General features: G+C 42.6%; 1 protein-coding gene across 2 annotated transcripts in view; it reads right to left on the bottom strand.

The window, feature by feature from the left end:
* The window catches only part of LOC104283843 (neuron-specific protein family member 2), a 35,842-nt gene extending 17,418 nt beyond the window's left edge, over nt 1-18,424 (bottom strand). Inside the window, exons 1-2 of one of the 2 annotated variants that reach the window (XM_009882073.1) lie at nt 18,225-18,424; nt 4,393-4,512 (exon numbers count right to left, since the gene is read on the bottom strand). In XM_009882073.1, coding sequence (XP_009880375.1) covers nt 4,393-4,512; nt 18,225-18,353 — 249 coding nt within the window. In that variant the 5' untranslated portion in view covers nt 18,354-18,424. The remainder of the gene's footprint in view (nt 1-4,392; nt 4,513-18,224) is intronic. The other variant, XM_009882074.1, reaches the window with a different exon arrangement.
* Between the last annotated feature and the right edge of the window lie 196 nt (nt 18,425-18,620).

Genomic DNA, 18,620 nt, shown 5'->3' with positions numbered 1-18,620 from the left:
AATGAAGATACTTGCATATGAGACAGTGTTCTTAAAACCTGTAACATAGGATATCACTGGCAAAAAGCAGCAGTAAGCCCCACCTCCAATGCAGAGGGTTAGATCTGGTGTCCCACATAGGAACAGGATTCTATGACAGACAGAGTCATCACATTTGCAGACCTTTTCTAGTGCACATCCGTGTCATCACTGGATGGTAAAGCTTGGTAACATGTACTGGCTCCAAAGCATGCCAAGTGGAAGGCAAACACCAGTCACTATTCCCCTCCAGGCTGAGAAACCTTGGTATACGTCGTTACTGCAAAATAAGATCTTTGCAGTAACTTCCTAGAGGGACACACTCAAAAGGCATAAACTGTCTGGAGGAGGCAAGGTCTATAAATCACTGCCAGTCAGCTTAGGAAAAATGTTGTCATTGCTTCTCTGTGGAGGAGTAAAACGATAAAAGAAATTTCTTTTATGTATAGGTGGCTCAACCATAACACTATTTTAACATCATTTTCTTGTAACACATCTACACACAACTATTTAAACATTGGTTATAAAGTATGTATGGGGTGACTCATCCAGCTGAAGAATAAGCCTAATTGGTCAGACTTCCAGGACACTGTGTGCTGAGCTATAGAGAATCATAATCTCATCTATCAGGAGATGTGACAAGTTGCAGAAGCTATCTAAAATTCCTGGAAGAGGTAGTGTGAAATAAGAACCGTTGCCTAGGGACAGTCTCTTCTTTACGATTAATTAAAGAGCTCAGAACTGTGCTATTCTGGATGGATGAAAAATATGCATGCGTAAGCTTAGATTCTGGCTTTGGCTTGCTCATGCGAGAAAGTTGTCTAATAATTCATTAGCCTCTTCAATAAAAGATACCCAAAAGGCAGAATAAAGGGCATCTGTGGATTTGACTGCCATGTTCATATGGTCCCAAAACTTCCCCCAGAGATCTTCTACAGAGATCTTCTCTTCTGTATAATGCAGCTACGTGACTCAGAAAAAAACCACCCACAAACCAACAACAAACAAGACCAGCTTGGGAAGAGTCTCCTTCTTCCCTGAGAACATTCCCATACCAAGTGACCAGAAGTAGAGGAAAGAAAAGCACTTCGTTGACTGAAACAGGAATGTTAAAAATCCCTCCAGAGAGATTATTAGTGGGTGGGGAGCACAGTCATAAACATGGAGCCCCAGCAGAATTTTTCCACAAGTACCTAGTAAAATGATATTCCCTTTGCCATATTTCTGTTTGAATTGATGATAATTCTACTCTTTGGGTGAAAAATAAAATACAAGACATCTCACTTCATATTCTCCAGGAAACCAAAGCAGTGCAATAGAGGACAGGACAGGACCTCTTGGCTATTTCTTTGCACCCTCTTACTGTCCTGTCTCTTTCCCCAGCATCCGGGTACCGCATACTGAGACTTATTCCTCCTCACACACAGATTAGTAGAGCCATAGTAGCAAAATTTCTCCATTTGAAAACCCTTGAATTCAGGCATTGTTGTGGACTCACACTAGTTGTACATGCATTTCCCATACAGATCCCACATATATAGAGTGCACTAAACCAATGTACACTTGGACAGACTTTTTGCCTTTCCCTCCATAATTTCTCTTTCAGAAATCAGTGGGATCATTTACTTGATTTGCCAGTGTGTAGCTACCAACAACCTGGCTCAAGTATAGATGAACACTTTAATTTTGATCAATGTGTTAGCAAAAAGGTGTGAATGGTATTTCCAACACACCACATACTGGAAGGCTATACAAAGCAACCAGCCAGCAAAAGAAAATACAATGATCTCATTTATATTATCTTTTTTTAAGCTTTTAAAAGCATAGCCAAACTGAGATAATAAAAGTGAAGTATTTACTATTATTTCCTCTTACCAAAAACAAATGTAAAATGATTTCATCAGTACCAGATAATAAGCCTGCTTATAACCAGAGGGCAGTATTTTTAATAACTGCACTAAAAATATGCACTGGTATAAAAATGTGGTGCAATAAAAAAAAAGTACAAAAGGTAATGAAATATTACCTATTATCTCAGCTCATTTTTGTCAGGAAATAATACTACAAACTTAATACGATACATGGAAGCCTTATGAAAAGCAGGCAGGGAGAGGCTTATAGTCTTATCCAGTATTAGACGAGAGGCTGAGTGATTAATAAGTTGACATTGACAAGCGCAGAATGGAAATCATATGGACTTTAGGGAAAGGAAATAGTTTCAAAATGAAACTGTCACACTGCCAGGCTGCACAGGAAGAGGCATAGCTTCCACAGCCATCCCCACCGCGCAGCAAAGGGGAAGGCAGCTTAAACCTCTGTCCGTGCTGTGCACGCAGCTGGAGCCTCCGGTTCGCCCGCGCCTGCTGCTGTGCGGTCCATGTGCCCACATAGGTGAGAGCAATGGGAGAACTGCACCGAAAATAGGGAGGGGAGAGGAAAAAATACATTGCAAGGAGAGGTCTGAATGCAACAGCAAGTTGGCCATTTGAAGAATGGGAAAAATAACATACTCTATAGAAGGAGTTGAGATGAGATTTATCCATAAGAGTGGATGAGCTATATATCCCACTTATGGGCGTCCAGCATACACAGTGAGTACAGATGAGATGTTCTTGATTGCTTGTTTAAATAACAAGGCCAGATCTTTTGATAAGATTAAAACTTGGTCTTACTCTGACGTTAACACGGTTCAGGGCTCCAGGATTAAGTTTTAAATACCCAGTGAAGCACCGCTACTTATAATATCAACAACGCCATTTATGGCGGATCACAAGCCAAGACATCACTTCCAGGAGACTCTACATTTACTGTTGTTTCTCGGGCACATTGTGTCTGGTTCTGATTTGTACATTGCTCACACTGGAAAATGTCTGCTGTGGTTTCCAAGACGGGATTTAACTGTGGCTAATTCACTGTTTGCTTTACTAGTGGTACCAACAGAGAGTCACTATTGGTGGTAAATAGGTACTACACATGCAATAAGACCAGTGAAGAATTCAGTCAAAATCAACAGCGTGTAAGGCCTTGGTAAGTCATTTAGACCAAAACATGTGATGTCCACTGAAAAAAAAACAACAAGAAGCTATAAACATTTATTCACAGACCCCTTAAGAATAATTAAAAGCTTTAAATACCCTGGACAAACGCAACAGAATTGTCCTTCTGAAATATATGTTAGTGAATTTCTGGAAAAAAAAAAAACAGAAAGAGTGCCATTCTGTAGTGCTTCAGAAGAGATCAGCTAAACATTTCTCCTTTCCATAAGTTGAACAAGCCTTACCTTGACGTTTATCACGGATGAATGGTAACATATTTTTCTGGATCACATCCCAATTTTAAAAGTGATAGTTATCTTTTAAAATACTAGAAAATAATTATAATAAACTTTTTTATTTCTTGCAAAAGTAAGAACTGGGCCTAATGAAAGACTATTCAGTTGCTTGAGTCAATTCCTGTTAATTCTCAAGAACGATACCCTTTCACAAAAAATTTGTAAGCCAATTCCCAGCATTGCAAGGAACACAACTATAGCTACGCACTGCATACTCTGTTTTCTACTCAAGTCATTGATATTTCCTCTGACTTTGGAAATGTGAAATCAGATCTCACATTTTTATCACTCCCATGCTCTGTGGTTTAGGAAAAGCACCATATCTTCTCAATGAAAAGGGAGAAAATGCTAGCAGCTACATGCTTGGAGGCTAATTTTAGGAGGAACTGAGCCATTTGATATGTGGCAGTCAACAGGAACTGAGGGCATTCAATAATTCATGAGTTTCTTTCCATGTTTGAGTAGAGCCTGTTGAAAATTTCTCAAGGAAACATTTTTCACCAGAAAATTCCAATTCCTGTGAACCAAAACTGCTTACAGCACAGGATATGCTTGGATACTTGTCCAATATCTCTTTTTTTATCCAGTTTGAAATGGCTTTTAATCTATAATAATATAATTATATAATAAGTAAATGTTTTAAATATCAAGAGTCGTTTGACTACAAGACAAAAGAATATTTAAAAGGCAAAACAAACTGTTTCAATCAATCTTCACTGTGATTTTTTTATTCTTCTTAAACACAAATGTTTGAGAAGAAAAAAGATTCAAACTTGGTTTACTTTCAATTTGTGCTGGGAAATATTTTCATAACTTTTCCTGGGAAAAGGAAATAATTTCCTACTTTAGATCTAGTTATGAAGGTATTTTCATGACTGTCTTAAAAAAAAAAAAAAAGCTTTATATTCATGCAGATAAACCTCTCTCTGACCCTAGTGATGAGTGGAGTGTTAAATTTGTTATGTCTTTACTGTCACTTTGATTCAGTTATTTTAAAATGAATGGCATTTGCATCAGAAGGCAGCAGTATAACCATTTCTTACCTTTAGCCTTTCTGTTACACCATCAGTGAAACTGACTGTGAATTCAGCAATTTTGGGCACTCTGAGTTTTCCTTTGTTCTTCTGGTCAGGCTGGTACTCTGTTCTTGTTTTCACAATTACCTGGAAAATATCAACACTTTTAAGGCTTCTGCACACAGCATACTTTTTTTGTTGTTGTTGTTATCGAAGATTTTCTATATAAACCGTCCCCTGGACCGACACAAGTACCTTAGAATCATAAATTCACACAGACTCATATTCTCAGGAACTGAGAGAGACAGAGAAATAGTCGGGCAGATACACAGACCTAAGACAGTGATCTTATCTCACTGCGTCTTAAAGTAGCTGACAGCAAAGTGCTTGACACCCACTTTTGTTTAGGACTAGGCATATAATTTTTATATCATATTCAACAGGCAAAACACACAGAATAACATCTGCCCATCCTAAAGAAGAGCCTCACTTATTAAAAGCCCCATCCTAACAAGTTCCACTGAAGCCAATTTAAATTTAGGCCATTTGGTGTCTCATTTATTCAGGCTTCAGATTATCAATATTAATCTCATGCTATCACCTTGGGTTTTCCCCAGACAATCTCAGTGTCATCTGCTGACTAATCCAGGTCCTACTAATCTTATAAAACTGAGGTGTCTTACACCAGTGGAGAAGCCGTAAGCGGCTTTTAAAACGATATAGTCAAATTACCAAAATTGCATTGTCAATCTACATTGAATTTATTTGTAATCTAGAATGACCCTAAATATTTTGGGTGAAATGCACCCACTGCAAACACAGGAAAGGTAACACCTAACGCCAGCTGTTCCCAGAGGGGATGAGCATCAAGGCTGTGCTCTGAAACTAACAGCCCTTCAGAGGAGTGAGCGTATCCATCCCATTATACACAAGAATCTTAAAAGACTACCCATCCATGAGCCTATGCAGCTAAATAGTGTCATAAGAGCACGCCAGCGGAGCCACACTATCTTATTCTAGCTGGAAAATGCAAGAGAAAACAAAGCAGCCCAGTCTTCAGCACTGGCCGAGAGCTGGAGCTCATTCCTAGAGAAGGGGGCTGTGGTTGTGAGCATACACTACCCATGTACTTCTGCACAGGGCTCCCAACCCAGGGACGAGGTCCACGAAGCATACAATGGTTTGGCGTGGTTTGTAAGGTTTGGATAGGTTAAACACAAAAAGGATAGAAGGAACATCAAAGCTCTCAATCCCAGGGCCAACACTTCCACTTTTTGACCTCCCGTTCTGAATTGCAGGACTACACAGCCATCAGCCTTGCCAAGGTGAAAATTAAATGCTCCAGGAGTGGTGACTGGTTCATATGAGAGCAACAAGAGTGATCCTAAAGCTCTTTGTTAGGAACAAAAAGTCTTGAAGGATTGAAAAAGATTAAGTGATGCACAAGGTTGAGTTACCAGCTAGTGAAGAACTTATTTCCAAATGAAGATAGCAAAGTCTGGTTTGGACCAGAGAAAACCCCAGCTATTTAATCCTCCTGCACTTAATGCTATGTGAAAATCAGAGTGAGAGAAAATCAGCGAGGAGTCATAAGCCAATTTTCCGGATTCAAATGCAAATCGTTAAAGACTGATGAATATTTACATCCTTCAGCAATTCCCTCTCAATAATATTTATTACAGTAGCATTTGCAACATTAACACTTGGGAAGAAGAGGGGACAAAAAGCCACTCAAATATATTCATATCAGCTTTTTGTAACTCAGGATTTCTGATGACACAACACAGATGATGGGAAATGACCCATGGAGGCAAGATTGATTTTGGCAGGTTTGGGATGAACCCTAACCCTCCTCTGAACCTACTATTGCATCAAACCCCACTGTGCTCTAAAATGCACTCCAGCACGCTGTGGACCAAATAAAGCACAGCCTCCTCTCCAGCCAAAACGAACCGGCCCAGGTTAGCTCTGAGCTACGAGAAAGCAATAACCTCATTTTCTCACTCAAAAGGAGCCAAGTGCACTCAGGACACCATGCAGCTGGCCCCCACCTTTCCAGTCTTCTCCCTGGCCTTTTGTAAACCCAGTACAGTAAATTATGGAGCGTCAGCCATCAACACCGGCCAAACAGTGTTTAGAAATCACACTCATTCTGTTTTCAAACCTACCAGTCACAATATCCAGTTCTCCCAAATTCATGCGTCCTACTTAATACAAATCTTAGTTGAAGACAAAATTTTTTAATATACATGAGGGCTTTTCCACAAACTCTAACATTAGGTCTCAATGAAGGACCATGAAGCCAGAATATGCTAAAAATAAATTAAAAGCCTTACTTGTTTCTAGATGTAATTTAAATTTCTTCCTTTTTTTTTCATTAACGCGAGTTTTCTTATGGGTATTTTTTAACTGTCGTTACATTCAACCTATAAGCAGGAAAGTTTGGATTATGCTGTCTACAGAGATACAGCATGAGACTGAAAATGAGCCCGCACAGCCCTTCACAAGGCATCAGATTCAAGTCCAGTAGCAATGTCTATCCTGTCTGTGAATAAATAAGTAAGCTCAGTGCCCAGCCAGATCAGAAGCTACTTGAAACACAATTTGCTGAGTGTGCCAGCAGTGAAATGTGTGTGTGCGCAGAGCCATAGTCATCCTGCTGGTCAGTGTTTTGCAGAGAAATTTGCAGAGGTATCAAAAAGCTTTAGTAGAGGAGGTAAGAACTACCTTTCCTAAATGCCTTCTGGCATGGCAAAAGCTAAATATCTGCTCTCCAGAAGTATCTTTATCAGACACCTGGTGGAATTACTCAGCAGAAGAAACCCAGGGCAGTCAGTAAGGTCTCCTCTTTAAAGGAGAGCACCAAAATAAAATGACAAAGGGCAAACAGAAAGCTGAAAACCTGTAGTGTGGGGGTAGCATTCAATATTGTGGCAGTAATGATAAAAATGCAATTTTGCTGAGGGCACGGGGTGCACGTTTAGAAGAAAAGAGCTACTTCTTGTTCAGTCCCCTGCAGTCTAAGTAAATAAGCCTGAGCGTGGATCCCACTTTTGCAGCAACGTTCACCCCCTCTCCATCCAACAAGCTGCCATCAGGATGCCCACGCAAAGGCTCCTGGAAATGGAGTTGTGTTCATCACACTCCTTGAGCCTCCTGCTCGAGTGAGACCACCCCAGTCGGGGCTACCTTAGCAGCATCCAGAGACAGGAGTGAATGCTGTCAGATGGTAAAACACGGATACACACGTGCCCCCCACACGCAGTTTTTAGCGCAGCATTTGCTACGCTGACAGCCTCCCATGCATGTGTCAGTTGTGAGTGTCTCTGAAACACGTTTAAACGAGAGCTGGTCAAAACCCAAAAGAACTTTTCTAAAGCACAAAGTGTTAACCCAAGTGCAAATTTAGAAAAGGCATAATTAATCTTATAAAGTTTTTTTTCTATATTTTTAGCATTATTGGGGTTTTGCTGTTTTGGTGGTTTGTTCTGTTTTTATTTTCCAGTTTTCTGATTTGGGTTGGGTGGGAAAGGAGATTTGCTTTCCCCCCGTTCCCTGCCATCACTCCTTTTTCACCTTTTCTTTCCATTTTGTCACTGAGAAAAAATTCCTGGCAGTAAAGTCTTCCAGAAATTCTAACCAAATTGCTGTTGGATGTACAGTAATAAAAACCCCACTGACTCCACAGTCAGTGCAATGATCAGCGTTCATTTATCACCGGCTGCCCCAGAGCAGTTCCATCAGAGCCCGGGGCCCCGCTGTTTCAATGCAAACAAGGTACATTCATCTCACACCACGACAGGTTTCCTGGGAGAGCGACTGGCGTTTATTACAAACTGCAGCAAACAAAATGATCCCCATTCCCTCTTCTTTGTCCGTATTGCAGTTTTGCTGACTTCAGTAGAGTTATTCTTGATTGAAACCGGTGAAAGGGAGTATAACATCGGGGTCCCATGTAGGTTGCAATTCAAAGCAAACTGAAGTGAAAGAAATGCTCAGCTCCTCATTCCCTTCTCTGCATCGTGGTGGCAATGAACTGCTGTAAGTGGGTAACTTCCAGAGCTGGCAGCGCTGCTTGGCTGGGCTCTGGCCTCAGCAGCACAGTCAATAAATGCAAATAATCAAACCAATGCTTACATGGACAAGTAGGCGCTTGAATACTCACAAAAAAGATAATTAGCCCCCTCCCCACCTCCACTGCAGCAACACCATTCTGCCCATTCTCTGCACTTGGCTTTCACCTCCTCCCACGTGCTCCCTAAAGCTTATCTCATACTCCTCATGGCGAGAAGGGTCTGGCTGGTTTAGGTTGACATCCCTAACCATGAGCTTACGGGGGCAGAGATTTTTTATTATTGTTATTATTATTATTATTCCTCTCATGAAGCAACCTGCACACCTGCAAATGAATATTAAAAAGCAAGCACAGTCCCATCAGCTTTTTGGATTGTGCGAGCCTTTGCAATTGCTGGATAAATACTCTTTGAAGTTTTTTGGACACTTGTCAGCCATTGTGTTTCATTATCAAGTCCCTGATTCAGCACCAGCTTAGGTCTGTGCCTCACTTTGTATGTTGTGACCGTTCACCAAAGAAAGCTGCCTCCCTGCCAGCTAAGTCCAGCCTATCTATAGCACTTTAAAACCAGTACTGTGGATGGAGTCTAGAAGAATACTAGCTCGGGGGATCTCCCTGCAAACTGTGTTGCTGCTGTAACCTGTTCTTAAAGTTTTCACGCTATTTCTCAGAGACCCTCCACCTTTAAACTGCAGAGAGACTGTGCTGCTTATGGCAGATGCAACAAAGGGGACACAAATAAATTACCTGGGACTTCCTTTTACATCCAAAATAAAACTGTTCTTTGAAAGTTGCTTCCTAGCTGAAGTTTGCAGGCTGATTGTAAGAACAAAAGAAAAGGCAAACGGGCTTTCATGGAACAGCAAAAAGACATGTTCAATTATGGGAATCAACACAGCCAGTCCTCTCAGCTTCCTCCAAAACTAAGTTTATTTAGCATTTGAACTCATTAACTTCCAATTCAGTGAAGCACTTAAGCATGCAAGTAGTCCTATTAACATCAGCAGGATTAGTCAGATATTTAAAGTTAAGTGTGCATTTAAGCGCTTTGGCCAGATCAGAGCTTAAGCTGGCTTCAATCACCTTCCCACAGCCAGCTGTAATACCGATGCTCAGGGCTCCGGTGGCATCCTTCAGCGAAACTGCTCAAAGCGCTTTACATACCAGCATGACCCCAGCATCCCCATATTACTGAGGGAGGAGTTGGAGAAAAAAAAAAGAGGAAAAAAAGAAGCTTAGTAATGTGCTGAGTCACACCAGCGATTGTTGGTTGGGTTAGGAAGACAGACCACGGCTCACTGCTACTTACAGTGCACTGTATTTCCTCAGGTTTTCATTAAATGAGTGATAATAGTAGTTCTACCACGTTCTCCATACATACATAACCTTTTTGGGATTAGGGGCTAGCAAGAAATATGGCTGGGGTGGGTAGGAAGCCAGATGCTCAATGGAAAATGGCAGCTCTCTGCAGAATTGTTGTCCTCAGTTATCTCAGGTTAGCAGACATAATAACACTCTCAATTTCTTGGATGATTTTCACTTTCTATTCTCTTTCTTGCATCTTCTGATTCCTCGTTCCAAGTCCTCAAATGCTTCTCTGCAAGAGCTCAGTAGCAGTCTATAGAAAATGGCCTGTGAAAGTTATAAAAACCCAAACACAACAGGACAACAAGCCATATCTATCATGCTGCTCCGCACAAGCAAGATTTTTCTAATGATGCTGTTTGCTAATACATTTATCGAGTCCTAAACCTAAATGCACTTATTATTCTAGGCTTAATGCTAGTGACACCACTGGAATCAATAGGAAACCTTTCCTCAGCTTTAATGAATGCAGGACCAGGCACCTTCTCTGTAGCAATGCTTTGGAAAATTATAGGTGTGCTGAGGTGAGAAACAACAGATGAGAGTCTGCGTACACCAGCAGGAAATCCATCATCAACAACCTTGAGAAAGTAAACAGTAGGAGAGTACTGGAAAATACAGAGATTTTGGATGCTGAAAGAAAAAGGAAGCAAGCTTCTAACCAAGTGGGACTATATTAAAAGCATTTGTTTTCAGGAGGAAGGAGCAGAGTAGGCATGAAATATGACAAATGGAAAAATATCACATTAAGCACAGAACCTTAAAAAGGATTTTCCTGCAACGGGATGAAGTAAGTGTTTCAGAAAATGAACTGATATGAATTCTGAGTCTTGTCGCAGACTGGCTAAATGTAACATCATTTATTGCCACTTTATATTTGCGTTTGAGCTCTATGGTTTTCCCTGAAGAAATGAGTAATAATATTTAACATAACTGGCATTGTGAAAACTTTAAATTATTCATTTGGAAAAGGACATGCAGCCCCGCTGTAATTCCCACTTCACTGCCACGGTGCATGTAATATATTGTGGTTCAGGTGCTGCGAAGTGCAAACCATAAAAATTTAAAATACTACTTCCCGGGATTATTAATAATGAAGAGTCTCTCACTCAGAGTGGCTTTCAGATTGACAGAAGAGATAAACAAAATGTGTTTCTCCTACCAAGGAGAAAAGTTTCCTCCAGGTTCAAAGCTGGACTCTGTAGTCCCACAAAATGGTTGGAACACACCCATCAGTTTCCATGTGGATTAGTCATGCTCACTTTTAAATGAAAATGAGACTCTTGGCTTCCAAAGACATACCTGCCTTCACTGCTTGCAGAGAGAGAAGAGAAAGTATAAACTCATCACTGGCACCGACATCGTGGTTTCCTTTGCCTTCATTACCCAACTGAGCATCAATAGCCGAGAAAGTCCTTAGACCAAGCCCCAGCTGCAGCATGCTGTCCAGGCTACTGATGATAGCACAATGGTGCCTCTCAGTCTTGGCACTAAATCTGCTGTGACTGAGTCGGTTTCTACGCTTACGTGTTACAAGCCAAGGGATGGCTAAAATTCACCACCTGCTCGCACACAAAATACTCCAGTGACCTATGAGCTCTAATCCTCACACATGGCCAGCTTCAAAGAGCAAATGAGATGTGCCCATTGCCAACTGTAGCTGAAGTTAAAATACTTAGCAGTAAAAGAGCATAGGAAAAGAGATGGAAAAATCATGTTTCAGGGCTTAAAACAATCTCTTTCTCTGCAGGCTTAGGATGAAACATTCATAGACATGAGCAGCTCCATGCCTACTGTAGCATCTCCTAGACCTCCTTCTGACTCTTGCACTGGCTACTGCTAGAAACGGGACATGTTCAACTGGATGGACAAGTAACCTGAGAATACCTGGAAATCACCAAATTCCCAGATGTTTAAACTACTAGCTCATTAAAAACTTTCCCAAATAATTATGACTATGTCCTATCCCATGGGAGAGGCAGCTATGCTTCCAAATCTACAGGATGAACATATCTCAGCAGGCAGACTTCCCAGAGAATAATATTAAGATTGGCATTTGGGATGCATGTAACGGTAGTCCCCATGGCACCCTAGTCACTATCTGAATACATGGACTGCCTGAACTATCAAGCAGCAAAAAAGAAGGTTAAAAAAAAAGAGATGCCTGGGGATCAAATCCATAGGCAAAGGAGAAAGCCACAGTCAGTAGAAACACTCTGCTTTTTTTTTTTCCTGTATCAGCTCATCTAATGGATGTTGTGCTGGAAAATGAGTTTCACAGAGGGTGGTAGAAAAAAGTGGTCTCCTGAATCAGTGCCAGGAGGATATTCCAGACATAAGGAACATACAAAAGGACAAAGACAGCAAATGTAATCAGCCCTGGCATCACCAATGAAAGGCAGTACAAAATGCAAAGGCTGCATTGGGAGCTGAAAGCTGCTGAGAAGGGAAAGGCATAGCTCACAAGCACAAAGGGAGCTTGGAAATTATTCAGCTAAGTCTCCCTACAAATCCCTAGGTGACCATAACCATCAGGAACCCACAGCACACTGCAAAGGGGTGACAAAAATTGATTTCAGTGGGTTCAGCCAGGAGAGGGCACAGCAAAGCAGACAAAAGAATCAATCACTCGGCTGTAGTGATGGCAAATTGGCCAGGGTAAATTAGCAGAGCTCCCCATTGATTTCATCTAAACTACACTGATTTACACTAGTCAAGAATTCTACCCAGTCTTATTCTCCGGAGCAGTAAGTAACTAGTATGCGGGGTTCACTTCAGTCTTGCTGAAATAACTTCCACCTGCAGCAATGGGCTTTCATGTTAGAATAGATTGCAACAGGCTTAGCCAAACATCCATACCCTAACACACTTTTCCTGTGTCCATTTCTGCTGTTTCTGCAGAACACAGCTCTAGGAATTGCAGTGCAGACATAACTGGGTTTAAGAGAGGCAACGGAGCTCACAAGCCCAGACATGAGCTAGCTTTAAACAATCTAATTCAGACATGGATAGCAGTGCAGTTAAGGAGAGAAATTTCTGCACAGGCTACATAAAACCTGAGACTTTCCATATGCAAGAGCTGCAGTAGCAACACACGTTATCTGTATGCAGGTGAGGCGGTTGACTGCTACCCCAGGTGTTCACGATGGCTGCGAGCACACGCTTGGATGGCAGCACAGCTCTGCCGTGACTAGACTGCCCGTCCATGGAGGTGTTTGGTGTGCTATAGGGGATACAGCAGCTGTATCCAAAGAAAAAGAGCATGAACTGCCAAGAACCTCAAGTAGGGCTGTCCAAGACATGCAAACAAAATCAAAAAGGCTACCCCAGAAATGCTGCACGGCTTGAGTGAGCGTTGCTGCAAATATTTATCACAGCTTAATGAGCAGAGGTGGTGTTTACACTCAAATACACATTTAGAGGACAAATGGATTTGCACAGTGCAGAAGGGGGACAAATGTCACATGAGAGGAAGGCTCAGACTTTGGTACATGTGGGGATTAGGCAGAATATCCCTAAGTGAAGAAAGGAAAGGATGGGAAAGGCAAGACAGCCTGCCCATTCCTTCCTATTTGCAATGCTCTCTTTATTCCCTTCCTTGTATTCACGTTTTCTTTCCCTTTGCATCCTCCTCCTCCCTTTTACTCTTCCTTCCTTCAACTGCCACAATTACTAGTCCTGCCCCATCTCTCCTTTTGCCATTTGCTCCATCCCGCCAAACTCACCAGCGGCGTGAGCAGCAGCACAGGCAGCTGCCCCCATCAGGAGCCTCCCCAGACGGCAGCAGGGAAGGCTGAGCTGCCTCTGGCCCCACCACGAGGAGCAGCACCCCGAAACCATCTCCCCGCTGCCCTGACAGCACGGGCCTTCAGGCTGGCTCGAGCCGCCGCGCACCGCTGGGCTTCGCAGAGGGCAGGCTGACATCAGTAGTTCAGGGCAGAGCTGTGAGTAGTCCCCTAGGTACAAAAGCACTCATCCAGCGTACTATTAATTATGCCTGCTCAGCTGGCCAGGACAAAACATTATTTTCTGTTAAACCAATAGGGACAGGCTGCGAGCACAAGGGACCCTCCGGATTTTCAGGAACTCTTGATTAGTCTGGGTAACCGCATGGAGAGGGATGCAGCCAGGGAGGGCAAGAGGCAGGAGCATGGGATGGGAAAAGCATTTGAAGAGAGCAGTTACACCTTTTTTTATCTTAGGTTAGATGGCAGGAATTTGTCACCAGAGAAATTATTCCTCAAGCCTCTAGATGCATTCAAAATAAAGAACAATGGACCACATGATAAGCCTTCTGCAGCTTTCCCCACAAAAGAGATGCCGGATGTTTTTTTCAGCCCTGACAATAGCTTTCATGCACTTTTGTGTTATGTAAAATTAGGATTTTTACTGCCAGAACAGAGGCATTTCCTGCTGGATTATACCGAAGTGAGCCTACGAGACCAAGGGGTCCCCGGTTGTTGGTCTCGTTTAAAATTTCAGCAGAACAGTATGATCCCTGAAAAGCTGCATATCTTTTAGCATTATCATTGCAGAGACACATAACAATTACAGCCAAAGCACTTTGTCTACGCCTAGGAAAACAAGTGAACAGCTAGCCTTTTCCCCTTTGGTCCTAAAAGAAAAAAGGCTCCTTTTTTTTTTGCTTTTTGAAAAAAGAAGAAATGAAATTCAGAGACATAAATAGCTAGGTCAGGGGCTTGTCACCGGTGATGGCTATTATTCCTGTTACATAGATGGATTTCAGCAAAAAGGCCACACAAAAATTATTTAAGAGCCTCTGTCTCTGCCTTCTGCAAATGCCACCCCAGCAAGAGAACAGGGGGCAAGGGAAATGCTTGAAGATAGTCAATAAATATAAACACACAGCAGGCTTAGCACCCTAGGGGAGAAATTACTGTCCTGGGTATATTTCTCCCCTTGCAGCCATACAGCTGCTGGCAGAACGACGAGCATGCTGATGCTGCAGGAAGAATAGCACGAACCTTGGGAAGGGACAGCCTTGTTTGGTGGAAATAGTCATGCCAGTGGCCAATAATTTTAAAAAAAGGTTGCCAAATTCAAACCTCCTGAATACGTGCCTGGATTTTTCCAACAGCATCAAGGTGGAAGTCAGAGGGAGCTGCTAAGCTCACAGCACTTCAAAAAACAAGCCTGTTAGGAAAGCATCCCCAAGAGGACAGGCAATAAATTTAGGCATACCTTTAAGAAAGTGTATCACCCCCCCACATGATTTCTTACAATCAAGGAACTATCTGAAAAGAGATGGGCTTCAGGAATTACAGCACATGAGCAAAAGCCTCATTTTTGTATTCTTTCTCTGTACCCTTTCTCTGAAAGGGAAGCCAGACTCAGAAAACTCTTTGAAAGAGAGGAAGCTACGGTGAAACACCTACAGAGGTTAATGCTGAAAGTCACTCTGAGCGACTCTCAAGTGATCCAGTTACAAAAATATCCTTAAAATGCAGAAAATATCATGCATTTAAAGCCCTTAAAACACAATTTCCAGTCTGCAGATTCCATAGGCATACCATTCCAAAGGTAAGTATACTGACAAACAACAGGTTTGTTTTTCTTCAACTTGCATGCAGGTTTTTAGTCTAAGACTCAACTGGAAAAAGCCTATAGATTAACAGAGCTTGCAAACCTTTGCCGTGCAATATACGTACACTACGGGAAGGCATTATTGCACACTGGTAGTAACAGCAGTTGGGCTGCCCCGCACAGAACTATTATCCTCTTGGATCGCTAGCCATACCTGCTTTTTCTTCGTCAGACAGACCGAAACAAGAGCCAAGTACACAGCCCCAAGCTGCAGTCAAACCTCCTTGCTCTGATTTTGACGCACCCTGGATTGCCCCAGACTCAAGGTGAGATCCAGGTTAAGAGCTAACATCATCTTAAACAAAGATACCCTCTAATGGTGAAGAGAAGCCCGGAAAAGGGAGTATTTAGCAGGGTATTTTTTTTCCCCTTTTGTTCTAGATTTCACTTGCAGGAAAATGCCAGGGCGCACCAGCTCGTTGATGCAGTGGCAAAGGCGATGAGAGTGGCAGCATCTGGGGACGGGCAGGGAGCTGGGCATTGCCTCCTTGTGGTTACCAGGGAGCAGTGATGGGCTTGCATCAAAGAAAACGGGCGAGCAAAGCCCTTCTGAGCTGTTGCATGCAGACCCCAACACCAAACCTGCTTTGGCTCCGGTCATTTACACGGCATCCCATGCAAGAGGCACAGAAAGTGCCTTGGCTTATGTCTTCACTCTCCCAAGCTAAAAATCAATTGCTGGCAGGTTTTAGGAATACGTAGAAAAACAGTCAAATTAATTTTAGTTGGGTTTTTTTTAACCCTGCCTCCTGACTGCAAGGCAAGTCCAAACAAGAATACACTCTGAAAGGCTTGAAATCCATCTCCTCTTCCTCAGGCTCACAGTCTGACCAAATTCAGTAGTAGCTTTGCTTTCCTAAGTACAAAGCTGAAATTTCCCCCCATCACTTAACCTTTGCCCAAGCGTCTCACCTAAGGCTCAACTCCTTATTAGCAGGTCTTTAAACAGACCCTCTGCCCTAGGGTGAACTCACCCCAACAGAATCTGTTCTACAAACAGCAAAGGAAACAGATAGTGAATTATTTTGCTTTTATCATAAACAGCCTCTCTTCCTTGTGAAGGGATCTCCATTCGCTGTTAACTCCAGGTCTACTGCACACAGGAGCTGAGCCACAGCCTGCAGAAATCAATACCGTTGACTCTAATGAGTTCTGAATCACGCTTAGCACTCCTGGAGATACATCCCACTCTTCCAGCATAGAAAAATATGGATGTCAGTAGATGCACTGACAGTAATGTATGCTAATGAAGGTAATGTAACCTAACAACATGTGAATTATTGATGTAGGCATGTTTAAACAGAAAAATCAGCAAGGAATCACACCAGACCAATACACTCCAGTGTTTGTTCACCAACAGGCAATTGGAACGTGGTGGTCGTGAGAACACTCATTACCGCTTTATTAGCTTGAAAGGATTTTTGTTAGGTTATCCATGTCTCACCTGATACATGAGTCATTTAAATTTCACATCGTGTGACACTGCATGATGTCAATAAGCCATTTGTACTAGCATCAAATGAGCTACTTTTACACATGTATAGTTTCCTCTGAGCTCTTCAGACATTTATGATAAATCATACTGTTTTGCCTGAATTATTTTCTTAATCTTATTTACCAGAGTCATAGATAAGGGCTGGTTTAGCCTCTCATTCACAATTCATGGAAGTGTAACTCTCCTGAATGCAGCGAAGTTGCTCCTGATTGCTGTGAGGCACATGGCAAATGAAACTAGCTCCTTTGTCTGGCACAGCTCTGGTTCCCAGGATGTCAAGAGAGTTGACTCAGCTCTATCATAAAATAAACATAGTTTGTCTATCTAGGCAGTTTTAGCACATCCATCATCATGTTCTCCTAATGTATTTAGAGAAAATTCATTTTGTACTACAGCAAAAACAGGATATATGTTCAATAACCATCAGTGTTAATTTTACTATTATTTCATTATCCTGTGAGATCTAATCATTCTGTCTGTGCTTTCAGGTGAGTTGGCTCCATCTCTGTGGTATCTGGGAGCTACACTGCAGACAGGCTTTGTTTTTGCAAGGACTGTTGGGGCATATGGATTTTTATGGTCTCGTCATGTCCTCACCAGGTTATATTGATACGCATCGTCACTGCATCGATATAGACAAAAGATTTTCTAGTACATACTGCATCGAAAAACCCCAACCACCAAACCGCAGCCAATCGCCGATGCACATTTCTGGACATTTTAGTGCTGCATTTGGTTCTGGGAGTGCTGATGGGCAGGGGAGAAAGCTGTCCCCTGGCTGGAGCCAATGAGGGACACCAACCCCTGGATTGCTCCATCCCCACCCCGTGCATGGGGGAACTCAGCCGCTCTCTTCCAAGAAATCAGCATCCTCAATGCCCAAATCAGCTCTGCAAAGCCACGGAGAACAAAACAAACCTTAACCGAGATAATTAAAATAGCTGCTTATTTCGGAAGAGTTACCACATTACTCTCACTGCAGGCAATTATTCTTACTGATAATAACAATGATGCGTTGTGAATCGCTCCTCAGTTTATCCAGCACTTGCAAGAGAAACACACTAAGCCTTTTCCAGTTGTATTTATGAAGGAATATTTGGGGCTTTTTTGAGGAGGGAAGGAGTTGAGGGACAGCTGCGTGTTTATTTGCTGTGTTAAAACAGATAAACACACTATGAAAGAGAACCCCTTTTTATTTATGGAATAAACACAACGCCACGGTGCATCTCATCAGAGACCAGTAAGTCACCAAGGCAGTGAAAACCGAGGGGCATGTATGTGTGTGGAATCATGCAGGAGAGCCGTTCGATTCTGATTTACCTTTTCCGGAGCCGGGAACTGCAGGTGATTTACTTCCAAGGGTGTGATCAAAGGAACTGTCTGAAAACCATCTTCGTTGGATGGTTGTTTGCTGTTCTTGTCGTTCAAATTACTCCCCAGCTTCACCATTCTCGGACCTTGCTTTCCAGACCTAACACCGGGGGAGACGGTCAATGTCAGGGCGGGAGCGGGACGGGGAAGATTCCCGCCTCACCCTGCCGGGTTGGATGGAGCGTATGGCTTACCTGGGCTCGGACGCCCCGCTTTCTACACACCCCGCAATGCCACTTGACTCCACACACGCGTTTCCCCCTGCCTCACACGGACACCCCTCAAAACCCCCTCAAAACCCCCCACCATCAACCCAAACAAAGCCGCCCCCGACGCACCGACACC

Source organism: Charadrius vociferus, unplaced genomic scaffold (assembly GCF_000708025.1).
Source record: "Charadrius vociferus isolate BGI_N301 unplaced genomic scaffold, ASM70802v2 scaffold3, whole genome shotgun sequence".
Taxonomy (NCBI): domain Eukaryota; kingdom Metazoa; phylum Chordata; class Aves; order Charadriiformes; family Charadriidae; genus Charadrius; species Charadrius vociferus.
This window is presented reverse-complemented; position numbering and strand designations above follow the sequence as displayed.